Raw genomic sequence first — 12,880 nt, forward strand, 5'->3', positions numbered from 1 at the left:
GGGTTTCTGGAGGCAGAGGGTCCGCTCTTGCACACGGAAGCATCCACGTTCCAGACATCCTCCGCCCTCCAACCAGCATGAGAAGACAGGCCTGGCCCCGCCCCCGAACCCCACTCACTTGATGGATTTCATCCACTCCTCCTTCTCCTCCGGGCTGGGGGCTGAGATCCGGTACACCACGTGGTTCCCCTCTACCACGCGGCCGTCCGCCTCCGTCTTACAGGCCTTGATGACCTGCCCTTTGTGGCTGGGATTGTAGAGCTCAAAACAGTTCTGGTGGATAAAGAGAGGGGAGGCCGTCACAGGGGCTGGGGGCCAGGTTCCCTGCAGGCAGTGAGGATGGCTCCCAGGTGGCTGGCAGGAGAGAAGGTTCAGGAGGGAGCTTACGGGTTTCCGGGGGTCCTCCACCTCCCTGATGCTGAGGTTTTCCAACGGGATGATTCCCCTGGGCTCCTTATCCTACAAGAGAGAAGTACACGGGCGCTCACTGTGCGCCACCAGCCTGGGGGTCCCTCGGCCCCAGGGCAGATCCGTGACTGCCGGGAGGCGACCAGGAGGCCCAACCTTACTTACTGTTGTGTATTCAAAGTAATAGAGGCAGTTATCAGTCAGGATGAACCACCTGCGCTTCCAGGTCTTCACACGTCCTCCTAGAAGCAGAAGGGCCCCGTGAGTGTGTGCTCTGTGCACAGGGAGCCCGCGGGTCCAAGAGGGGGCCCTGGACCTGCACAGACCACTGCGTTTTCAGAAAGGCTGCCAGGCGCCAGGCTCGGGTTTAGGTGCCCTTCGGCGTTCCCACCGCGGGGCCCCGCATGCACCCACCCCGCCCACACCGGTGCCCCTCCACGGCACCGAGGGGCCCCCTGATGACACGACCGCACTCCAATTCGCTTCCTGGTAGTTAGTGGGATGGATGGCGTCATTTCTCCACATGAGATGGCAGCGTGATGAAGTCAGGACGGCTCACCGGGCTCTGTCCAGGGCCTGACCCACCATGTCAGGTGGCTGTCACGTTACAGAGGCCCTTGGGCAGCCCTGGGATCCCCCAAACTCAATCACCCCTGGGCCCAGGGAATCGTGAGACTGAATTAATTCTGTAACAAGATCTGGAGCGCACGCGCGTGCCCCTATCTGTACCTGCCCTCCTCTCACTAAGGGAAGGACATCTCTGATCCTTAAACACTGAGCAGACACAAACTGACTTCAGCTGCTAGCCTTGCCTGTGTTTGTTTTTTAAATAATTCAAAGAAACGCACGCGCGGGGCAATGAACTCAGTGCTCCCTGGGGTACTAGGCCGCTCTGCCCCACGCCTCCCCAGCGCCGCGCAGCTCACCCGGCTTTCTCTGTGACAGGCTGGCAGGGGAGCGGCCTCCCTGTGTGGGGGCCAGCACGGGCGCTGAGGCCTGGCGGCAAGATGCTGTGAGAAGGGCTCTGCGGATCACCCGAAAGGTTTCCCTTTCGGGGCCTGGTGTGCAGAGACCCTGGGTGAGGAGGAACCAGCTGCAGGTGGCAGGAAGCCTGGCTCAGCCGTACTGGCGGCCGGAAGGGGTCTCCGCAGCCCCTCTGGGATCCTCCGGCCCCTGCCTCACTCAGCACTGCCATCCTCCATTGATGCCTAAGGCAGCCTGCAATGTGGTTGCCACCGCCAGCCTGGGACAGAAGCCCAGTCTCCAGCTGTTCCTCGCCTCCCCACAGGCCCCAGTCTCATCAGTGTCCCACCAACCCACCTGTTAAATCTAGACCCTGGTCTGGGCAAATCTGCCCCCCAAGCTTCCTGCTGCATCTCCCCAGCCCTCAAACCCTGCCCCCAACATCTCTCCTGAGCCCTGGTGGGGCTTCCACTCCCCGATCCCTGCAAGCTGCTCCGTCTGGAACCCACTGCCCCAACTGTGTGGGGCCGCCTCACTGGTCCCCTGAACACCCAGCCAGGCCCCAGCAAGGCCCAAAGCCCTTGTTGCCCTCGTGTCCCTGTCACCACGGGCTCCGTGCTCCATGCAAGCCCTCTGCCTTCACCTTCCCCACCTCCGTTGCAGCATACCAGGGAGGCCTAAGTCCACAGGGGAGGGCAGGAGACCCTGGGGGCAACCCCGCCTTGTCCCTCAGTCCTCCAGTGAGCAGGGAGAGGCATTTTATGTCCCCGAGACCCTGGGGACAGGGGGACAGTGCTGATTCCTTCCAGGCACTTGCTCCAGCTCGAGCTGCTGTGGCAGAATCAGCTGACAGCAACTCCACTACCCTGACATCGGTCGCTGTCACAGTCGCCTCTGCTTCCCTCCAGAGACTCCAGAGCAGGCCCTGCTCCAGCTGCACTGGTGCCAGCTGCCAGCCCCCAAACAGCAGCCAGAGGCATCTTTTCAAAAGCGTGTGGCGATCGTGCCCCTCCCGGCCTGACGCCCCCGCAAAGGGTCCCACTGCACTCGGCTTTAGACCCAACTCCTTGGGCGGCTGCAGGGGCCGCCCTTCCTGGCTCCCCAGCTGTGGCCTTTCTCCCTGCCCAGCTATCTGAGTCTCCAGTTCTTGGGGAGCTCATCCAGGAGCCCCCAGGTTGTGTGCTTCTGTCCAGCACCTGCTCTGTTCCTCCATGCTCCCGGCATGGTAGACAGCGATGGGCCTGTATGTTCCACTAGCCTGTCCACCTGGCCCCCGCCTGGGAGGGGTCCGCCTGGGACGGGTCCGCCTGGGAGGGGTCTGCCTGGGAGGGGTCTGCCAGGCGGCCTCTCAGCTCCACCCTCAGGTCCCCTGCTCACACCCCCCATGGACAGCCCCATCCCTGTCCAGTCCTCAGGGCCAGGGGATGGTTGCAGACCAGGACTGCAGGCCCAGGGCAGTGGGTGGTGAGCTTGGTCTCAGAGCCCAGCAGGCTCTGCTCGTGCTTGCTTCTGGCCACGCCACACAGCATTCTCGCCTGCAGACAAGAGCCTGGTTTCTGGAACCTGCAGACGGGAACCACTTTCTCTCTGCAAGTTTCTATTTTCATTGCCGTGAGCAGGCAGGTGCGCACACGGATCCACACGCACAAACACAGCACGTGCACACACTTTCTGCATGATAGCTTGGATTGGACCACCACCTGTTTTTTTTTGTGTGTGTGTGGTAATTGATTCAAGACTCAAAGTCTTAAGTTACCAACAATCGTAAGCCACGCCTGTGTACACAGCAGGGTTCCTACGCTCTGGCAAAGCATCCTGGCCTTTTTAAGACCACCTGCTCTAAAAGCCAATCTACAGTAAGAATACAGCCAAGTCAGGTCGCGCTCCCTGCTCAGCGCACGCCTGGAAGCATTCTAGATCCTGCACCCGTCTCGTCTGCCTCCAGCCAGGGCCCTGGCTCGCCAGCCTTTGGTCTCGAACTTTGCTTCTGAGAACACAGTAGGCACACAGGGTGCCTGGGTGGGAGAGGGCAAGGAAGCCAGCACCCTAGAGTGGCAGCCGCTCACCGGGCCGCCCACCACACTGAGGCCATGCCAGCTGCACCAGCCCCTCCAGGGCCCCCGCGCTTGGCACCCGGCACCCAGCCAGCTCTTGGTTCCCGTGAGCGCTGTGTGCACTCATTTTGTGGCCTGTTTATCTGCCCAACCAGAAAACAGGTTAGATAACACGAGCTCTGCTGTGCCTTCATTTCATTCACGCATTTACATCTCCAGAGCCGACCCTTCCCTGGTGGCACAGGCCACATTAACTGCCAGGCAGCTGACGGCGTCACTGTCCCTCGAGGGGACACTGGGGGGCAATGCAGGAACCAGAAGGGAGGCATCTAATCAAACGAACGTCCCACTTATCCCGTCCCCAGAGCGCCTGCTGCTGTTTCCGGTTACATCCCCCCCCCGCCCTCACTCTAGAACCCTAACACGAAGTGATCTGATCTGGTCTCTCAGGCACCCAAGCCCAAGACCATGGTGCGAGGTTTTCAGGCAAATACCTAGAACTCCCCTAAACCTCGCAGAGCCAGAAAAAAGTCAAAGAGCAATGGCCAAGTCGAAGACCCTAATGGGAAAAGGCAGACCTGTGGGACTCACATCCCTTCCACCAGCTGAGGAAGCCTGTGCCTGTCACACAGTGTCTCATCCTTCCTCGATAATTGTTATTTTATTTATTTATTTATTTTTTTGAGACAAGGTCTTCCTCTGTCGCCCAGGCAGGAGTGCAGTGGCACAGTCATGGCTCACTGGAGCCTCAACCTCCCGGGCTCAGGCGATCCTCCTGCCTCAGCCTCCCTAGTAGCTGGGACTACGGGCACACACCATCGTGCCACGCCAATTTTTATTTTTTTGTAAAAACGGGGTTTCACTATATTGTCCAGGCTGGTCTCAAGCTCCTGGCCTAAGCAATCCTCCCGCCTCAGCCTCCCAAAGCAGTAGGATTACACACATGAGCCACTGCACCCGACTGATAAATTTTTTTTAAATCACCAGGACACTCCACTCCAGGTCTTATGTGCTGCCCGGTGGCCGCCTGCTCTCAGAAGGGCTTGCGTGAGCCCAGCCATGGCATCTGGAAGGCTTCACTGTGGGCACACGGCAACCATCCCCGCCCCACAAGCAAAACACCCCTCCGCATCTCTAAAACCGCACGCGAGTGCCCTAAATCGCTCCAGGGGCCTTTACAGAGCTCCCGAAATCCCTCCATGCGCTGCTGGGTTAGTATGGGGTGGAGGGTGATGCCGCAGGGACAGGGCTGGCTGGCTGCTTCTCTACTGCTGCAGACCCCTGGAGACACGGGGTGGGGGCAAGCCGGCTCCCACACGGCATCCCCGAGTGCTCCAGGTCCCGGCCTCTCTCAGCCCCGCCCCTGGGGTGGGTGGAGCGTTCTCCGCACCGTGCACGGCGCGGCCCGCAAGTCCACAGATGGGTCGGATGAATGGCAGCCACACAGCGGAGCTCACACAGACCAACGTGGGGAGACCGAGAGGAATGAGCCGCTGGGGGGCGGGAAGCCACTGGGTACCTACCTCCTAAAGCAGGACAAGCAGGGACAGCCCGTCACAGAACAGAAAGGTGGGAGCCACAGGCAGAAGGAAAACAACAAGAAGGCACATTTAAACCACGCGTCAGAAATCACAGCCACACCAAACCGAGAGAGAGGCACACAGGTTCTGTGGATAACGCGCTCGCTTCTCGTGCAGGACGCTGCCCTGGCTGGCTCTGGATGCTAACTCAGCAGTGCTTTGGGACGGGCCGTGCAGCCCGGGCGTTCCTCTCTGCCGCGGACATGGCTCTGACGCCCCGGCTCAGAGGAGCAGCCGTGGGCCGTGCGGCTACCGAGAGCGGGCTCTGGCTTAACTGCGTTTCTTTTTAACGTCTCTGCCTGTGGCGGGGGCGTTCCTACATTCCCATGACGAGCTTGGGAGGAACCCGAGGGGCTGCTGCCGTGGGCCGAGGGGTCACGCCCGGGTCCCGTGGGCAGGCGGCTCACCCAGCTTCAGGAGCCAGCCCTCGCGGTCGGGGTTGAAGAAGGTGTGCGTCAGGTCGTTCCCGTCGTCCTCCGGGATCTTAAATGGCTCGTTCTTAATGCTCTCATACAAATTCTGCAGGGAGGAAAGAGCAGCAGCCAGTTCAGACTCACACAGAGGCCAGCGGCCGCCGCGCGGAAAGCGCAGCAGGACCAGGGCGGCAAGGAGACTCGGGAGGCGCGTCTGGAGTCCCAGGCGCTGCGGCCGCTCCCAGCGAAGAGATCCTGCAGACGGCAGCGGCCGCGGGCTGGGGAGCTCACCCTCAGCAGCTCCTCAGGGAGGTCCCCGCCCTCGTTGATGCCGCGGTTCATGGCGATGAACCGTTCTGCCGTGGGCTTGTCACGCACGTTGTGGTTGTGCAGGCTGGTGTTGAGCATGATGATGGCGAATGACAGCACGTAGCACGTGTCTGCAACGAGTCCGGGGTGCTGGGCTCAGCCAGAACCTCCAGTGGACAGTGGGACCCCGCGTGCTGGGGGCCCGCCTGCAAGAGGTGCCCGGCCCACAGGTCGTCCTCGCTCAGGGAAGGCAGGTCCCCAGGAACACAAGCTGGGCTTTGCTGGGACCGCCCCCTCCAGAGCTGGAGGCTGTGCCTGGCGAGGGGCCAGGCTGTGAGCGCTACACTGACCTGTGGACTGGAAGACCCCGGGGTTGCACAGGCAGTAGCGAGAAGCAAAAGCCTCCATCATGCGATCAATCTTCTGCGCCTCCCCCGGCAGCCTGAAGCTCCATAAGAACTGCCTGTGGAGACAGCAAAGCCGTGGGCAGCCGCATCAGAATCCACACCGCCTCAAGGCCAAGGGCGGCTTCTGCCCAGCTCAGGAAGGACGCTTTCCTCCCGGGCTGGGGTACAGCTCTGGCAGGGGCTTGGGGGTGCAGAGACAGAAAGGAGAAAACCCAGGACAGTCTCCTTCCGTTCCATAACTCGAGACACGCTTACTGATGGCTCATCTTTTTGTAACTACAACCGATTCAGCAGCGAGGCCAGTTGTCTCTGCCTAAAAAGTAAATATCCGCCGGGCGCGGTGGCTCAAGCCTGTAATCCCAGCACTTTGGGAGGCCGAGGCGGGCGGATCACGAGGTCAGGAGATCGACACCATCCTGGCTAACACGGTGAAACCCCGTCTCTACTAAAAAATACAAAAAACTAGCCGGGCGAGGTGGCAGGCGCCTGTAGTCCCAGCTACTCGGGAGGCTGAGGCAGGAGAATGGCGTAAACCCGGGAGGCGGAGCTTGCAGTGAGCTGAGATCTGGCCACTGCACTCCAGCCCGGGTGACAGAGCAAGACTCCGTCTCAAAAAAAAAAAAAAAAAGTAAATATCCAGGATCCCAGCACTTCTCTGTCCCCATTGCCACCATCTCCTGCTGCTGCCAGGTGATCACCAGAGCCCTGCATGTCCCAAGCTGCCACCGGCCAGTCCTCACAGCATCAACAAGACCACGTCCTCCTCTCAGAACTCCCACACATAAGGCAGAGCCATAGTCCACAGGACGGTGTCCAAAGCCCCACCTACAGCACTTGGCACTGCGGCCAGAAGCTGCTGCTGCCTTGCTGGGGAGACACACACCTGCCTCAGAGACCAGGCCCAGCAGACACTCCCACCCTCAGGCATCCCCTCTGGCTGAGGTCTCCCTGGCTGACCTCCCTGTAATTGCAACCCCCAGCCCAGTCCCCCCACCCACCTCCTACTGCTTCCCTTCCTTGCTTTCCTCGGCTGGCTGCAGCTGCGTGGCACTGTCCCTGCTACCTGTCTGCCTTATCCACTGTCTGGTCGCCCAGGTGTGAGCCCCGGGGGCAGAGGCTGCAGTCCCCAAGGCCAGCTGTGGCCTCCCGCACCAGCTATTCAGGAATGTCTGATGCTGCCGTGGATTTAGCAGAAGGATCAGGACCAAGTTAGACCTCAAGGCTCCAATTAAGTCTCTGGGCTTTTAAAAATACTGATCCCACCAGCCATCGGGGGAGGATGCAGCCTGGCCCCCCCGGGGCTCCTCTTCCTCTGCATGTCCCTCACACAGGGCAGCTCCCCAAGGTCCTTCCTCTGCTCTCTCCTCCTGGGATTCCAGCCATGTCTGGCCCCACTCTCTACCAGGCCCCATCTTCTCCGCCACCTGCACCAGCAGCCTTCAGACTCAACACGATCGCCCCTCCTCCACTCTCACCCCCTCCACCCCTCACCCCCCGTCTGTCCCACGTTCACCAGCAAAGCATGCACCTGCTCACCAGCCCATTACCATGGCCTCCCTGCCCACCCCACGGCAGTAAAGAGTCTCGAGTCAGCCCGCACACCTCTGCCCCACACAGGCTTGCCGTGTCCTTCAGGACAAAAGCTAACATTCTCAGGGCAGCTCCTCAGGCCACAGGACCTGCCTACATTCCCCCTCACCCTGTGCCTTCATCAGGCCCTCTACTGGGCTATGCCAGGCTCCCACTGCTGTGGGAATTAATAGGAGCCTCTCTGGCTGTGGCCGGAGACTGATGGACTGAAAGAAATGGAGTCACAGCAGCAAGGGCCGTGCCAGATGCCCCTCCCAGACTCGCCAGGCCTGTACCCTTCTCTGGATGTACAGCGGCTGCAGGATTCTCAGATGTTGCTAACTCTCAGCGCACTGTTCAGCTCCAGGCTGTGCTGCGAGCACATCAGCAGGGTCCCACAGAAATGCTGCCAATGCTGCAGTCTGCGCCTGAGGTAAGGCCATGAGGAAACAGGCCACGTAAACAAGAACAAGGTATGAAGCAGAAGGTCTGAGAACATGACGAGATGCGGCCTGATTTTCTCAGCCCAAGGGCCAGCTGAGGCAGCTCCCACCAGAGGCCCTGCCTCCTCTCCCCCGGATGCTGCTGAGTACTGGCTCAGGGTCAAGGCCCAGAACAGATGAAGGCCCAGAAGAGAACAGCCGGGGCACCAAGGAAGGAGGCGAGACAATTTCCTGCTTGCAGAGCAGGAGGAAGAAAACGTGCAGGAAGGGCAGCTCGAGGGGCATCCAGGGAGTGTGTCCCGGACACCAAAATGGCGAGAAGACTACATCCTCTCTGGCACACTCAGGTATTCATGTGTTTGGTGCTTTAGGTCAAATCTGGAAGGAAGTAACCCCATGTAGCACCAATGTCACGCCATACAGAGCTTGGGAAGAAGGCACTCGAACTACTGCCACACAGCATTAAAAATAGAAGGAAACGGAATGGAAGGAGCACCAGCGGCCACAGTGAGGAAAACATGGCCCTTATCTTAAGCATGTGCCCCAGTTCCTATCTAGGGCTGCTCGATGTCACACGGCATTAGCTGGATCATTCGGAACAGGAGCCAGCATCTGTGAGACTCGCGTGGCACCAAGTTACCTAGAGTCAATTCACAGCCACTGCTGCCCAGGAAGCGGTCCTCTGGCCTTCCCCATCCACTCTACACCTGGCAAATGATCATACTTACCTTAAGGCTTGTACAAGGTTGAGATCAGCAAACTCATGGAGTTCAACAAAAGCTTGAAGAACTTTAATATTAAATTCATCCCTGGGAAAAAAATAAGCAAGCTTCAAACCTAATGTACATTATCCCAATTATTTTAAAAGATATGGCTTATGAATAATGTGGCTATGAACATTCAAGCACAAGTTTTTGCATGGCCATACTTTTTTAAAACATTTGTATTTTTTGCTGAGGCAGGGCTCGCTATATTACCCAGGCTGGTCTGGAACTCCTGGGCTCAAGCAGTCCTCCCACACCTCCCTCGGCCTCCCAAAACACTGGGATTATAGGCATGAGCCACCACACCCGGCCACATTTTTATTTCTATTGAGTAAATACCTAAGAGTGAAATTACTGGGTTCCATGTTAAAGTTTATGTTTTACATTTTGAGGAACTGCCAGACTGATTTCCAAAGCATCATTTTATATACTTTTTATTTTTTTTTAAGCCAGAATTTCACTCTTGCTGCCCAGACTGGAGTGCATTGGCGCAATCTCGGCTCACCAAAATCTCTGCCTCCTGGATTCCAAGCAACTCTCCTGCCTCAGCCTCCTGAGTAGCTGGGATTACAGGTATGTGCCACCACACCCAGCTAACTTTTGTATTTTTAGTAGAGACAGGGTTTCTCCACGTTGGTCAGGCTGGTCTTAAACTCCTGACCTCAGGTGATCCACCCACCTCAGCCTCCCAAAGTGCTGGGATTACAGGTGTGAGCCACCGCACTAGGCCGCATGATTTTATATCTTATCAGCAATAAGAGTTTCATTCCCTGCAGCCTTGCTGGCATTTGTTACATTTCTTTTTCATTACGGCCAGCCTAATGGGTGTGAAATGGTATCTCACTGTGGTTTCAATCTGTATCTCCTTGACGATCAATTGAACATTTTTTCCTGTGCTTATTTGCCACTTGTATATCTTCTTGGCAGAAATGTCTATTCAGATCCTTTGCCATTTGATAACTGAGTAATTTTTGTTATTTTTGCTCTTATTTGGAAGAGTTATTTATGTAATCTAGATATAAGTCCTCAGCAGATTATAAGGACTGATTATCAGCCCTGAGGACTTATATCTAGATTATATAAAGACAAATATATGAAGATATTCGCAAGTCATACTGATTTATTTGTATTTTTTGTAGAGCCAGGGCTCACTATGTTTCCCAGGATGGCCTGTGGATTGTCTTTTTACTTTTTTTTTTTTCCTAAGACTAGTCAAGTGAAGCAGTGGGAGTGGGCAAGGAACCAAGGAATCTATAACTGGTGATTAGCTGTAAACACCACCATGCCTGGCCAGCCTTCACTTTCTCGATGTCTTCTGAAGCACAATATTCTGATGAAGTAGAGTCTACCTACCTTTTTCTTTTGTTATTTGTGCTTCTGGTGTCACATGTAAGAAACCATAGCCTAATTTGAGATCACAGAGATTTGCCCCATGTTTTCTTCTAAGTGTTTTATCAGTTTTACTTCTTACATTTAGGTCTTTGATCCATTGTAATTTTTGTATCAGTAGGGTGTCCAATGTCATTCTTTTGCATGTGCATTTCCAGTTATCCCAGTACCATTTGTTGAAAAAGCTATTCTTTCACCTACTGAAACTGTCTTGGTACCTGACTGAAAACTTATTTGACACTAATGTAAGGGTTTATTTCTGGATTCTCAACGCTATTCCATCATTTATATATGTGTATCCTTATGCCAGTTTTACGTTGTCTTGATTATACACTTCAGTCTTTTTTTTTTTTTTGAGACAGAGTCTCACTCTGTCACCCAAGCTGGAGTGCAACAACATGATTTTGACTCACTGCAACCTCTGCCTCCTGGGTTCAAGTGATTCTCCTGCCTCAGCCTCCCGAGTGGCTGGGATTACAGGCACCTGCCATCATGCCTGGCTAATTTTTGTATTTTTCTAGAGATGAGGTTTCACCATGTTGGCCAGGCTGGTCTTGAACTCCTGACCTCAGGTGATCTGCCCGCCTCAGGCTCCCAAAGTGCTGGGATTATAGGCGTGAGCCACCGTGCCTGGCCACTTTATTTTGTAATCAGGAAATAAATGTGAGTTCTGCAACTTTGTTCTTTTTTAATACTGCTGTGGTTATTTTGGGTCCCTTGAATTTTCCATAGTAATTTTAGGAGTGCAACTTCTGCAAAGAAGTCAGCTGGGATTTCAATAAGAAGTACAATAAATCTGTAAATCAATGTTGGAATATTGGCATCTTAGCAATAGTAAGCCCTCCAATCCATGAACATGGATGTTTTTCCATTTAGGTCTTCTCATTCTTTTTCAACAATGTTTTGTGGTTTTTAGAGTAAAAATGTTGCTTTTTTGTGAAATTTATCCTAAGTATCTTATTCCTTCTAATGCTATTATAAATGGAGCTGTTTTGAGTTTACTCATTGCTATTGTATAGCAATATAATTGAGAATTTTTGTTGTTGTTTGTTTGTTTTTTTTCGCCAGAGTCTCACTTTGTCGGCCAGGCCAGAGCACAGTGGTGCAATCTCGGCTCACTGCAAGCTCCGCCTCCCAGGTTCACGTCATTCTCCTGCTTCAACCTCCAGAGTAGCTGGGACTCTAAGCGCCCGCCACCATGCCTGACTAACTTTTTGTGTTTTTAGTAGAGACGAAGTTTCACCATGTTAGCCAGGATGGTCTCAATTTCCTGACCTTGTGATCCGCCTGCCTCAGCCTCCCAAAGTGCTGGGATTACAGGCGTGAGCCACCACGCCTGGCCAATTGAGTTTTGTATATTAATTGTATATCATGCAACCTTGATATACAATGTATTGTATTACTGAATGTATTACTTCTAATAGTTTTTAATGATTACTTAAGATTTTCTATATACATGATTGCATCATCTGAAAATAGAATTTAATTTCTTCCTTTCCAATTTGGATGTCTTTATTTTCTTGTCTAACCACCCTGGCAAGACGTGCCAGCACTGGGCTGAACAGCACTGCTAAGAGTAGACATCCTTGTCTTGTTCTTGATCTTAGGGAGAAAGCAGTCACTCTTTCACCATTAAGTGGTGGGATTTTTTATAGGAATCCTCCATCATGTTGAACAAGTTCCCTGTCTGTCTTAGCTTTTTAAGTGTTTTTATTGTGAAGGAGTTTTGAGTTCTGTCAAATGCTCTTCCTATATTGTTGAGAAGATCATGTGGGTTTTGTCCTTTATTTGAATGATATGGTATATTACTTTAATTGACTTATATGTTGAACTAACCTTGCATTCATGGGGTAAGTCCCCTTGGTACAGAATCCTTTCTACATGTTGCTGACTATATATTACAGTCATAAGGATATGGTCTGCCATTTTCTAGCAGTGTCTTTGGTTGGGTATCAGGTAGTGCTGGCCTGAGAGAATGAGTTTTCCACTTTCCACTTTCAATCAAGTATTTTTTTTTTAAAAAAGCTAAAAACCGAAACCTCCCAACTTTAGGAACTATTGGGCTTTTGTTTAAAAATACTTTCTTCTGGTCTTTGACAAAAGTCTGTTTTGGCATACTTAGGGCATGTGCTGCCTCAGCATTCCTGCCCTAACCTCTGCTAAGCCAGTAGCGGTCAGAAAGTAAATCTGACCTGCTGCTTTCCATTAAAAAAATTCACCTTCCACCTTTATTCATTCTGCAAGTAACATGAGACAGAAAACCACTGAGAAACCTGGCGTATTTCTGGGTAAAAGAGAAGACGATTAAGATGCTTTCCAACCTAAGGAGAAAGGGGCAGCCGCACTGTCAGTTCTGTCATGGTTCCCTGAAAAACAGGATTCCAGAGGAGTCCCAGGATCCCAAAATACTCTAAGGCCTCTCTCCTCCCATGGACACGGGAGAAGAACCGATTGCACTGGGCCCACCTGGTATTGCGATGGGCACGTGGATGCCCACAGCCCGTGGCTGTATCATGCCTTTAGGCTGTGATGGCCCCGAAAGTGGAGTGTGACCTAGGTCAAGCTGCAGGGCTGAGTGGCC

The 12,880-nt window shown here is 54.1% G+C and overlaps 1 protein-coding gene across 2 annotated transcripts in view; it reads right to left on the minus strand.

The window, feature by feature from the left end:
- Nucleotides 1–12,880, minus strand: part of LOC105497921 (cytohesin 3) — a 116,294-nt gene that overhangs the window by 3,378 nt on the left and 100,036 nt on the right. For both annotated transcript variants that reach the window (XM_011769458.3, XM_011769467.3), the window contains exons 6-12: nt 8,875–8,955; nt 6,078–6,190; nt 5,710–5,858; nt 5,413–5,524; nt 574–650; nt 388–459; nt 119–273 (exon numbers count right to left, since the gene is read on the minus strand). In XM_011769458.3, the coding sequence (XP_011767760.1) occupies nt 119–273; nt 388–459; nt 574–650; nt 5,413–5,524; nt 5,710–5,858; nt 6,078–6,190; nt 8,875–8,955 (759 nt within the window). The remainder of the gene's footprint in view (nt 1–118; nt 274–387; nt 460–573; nt 651–5,412; nt 5,525–5,709; nt 5,859–6,077; nt 6,191–8,874; nt 8,956–12,880) is intronic.

The sequence above is a fragment of the Macaca nemestrina genome, chromosome 4 (assembly GCF_043159975.1).
Source record: "Macaca nemestrina isolate mMacNem1 chromosome 4, mMacNem.hap1, whole genome shotgun sequence".
Lineage (NCBI taxonomy): Eukaryota > Metazoa > Chordata > Mammalia > Primates > Cercopithecidae > Macaca > Macaca nemestrina.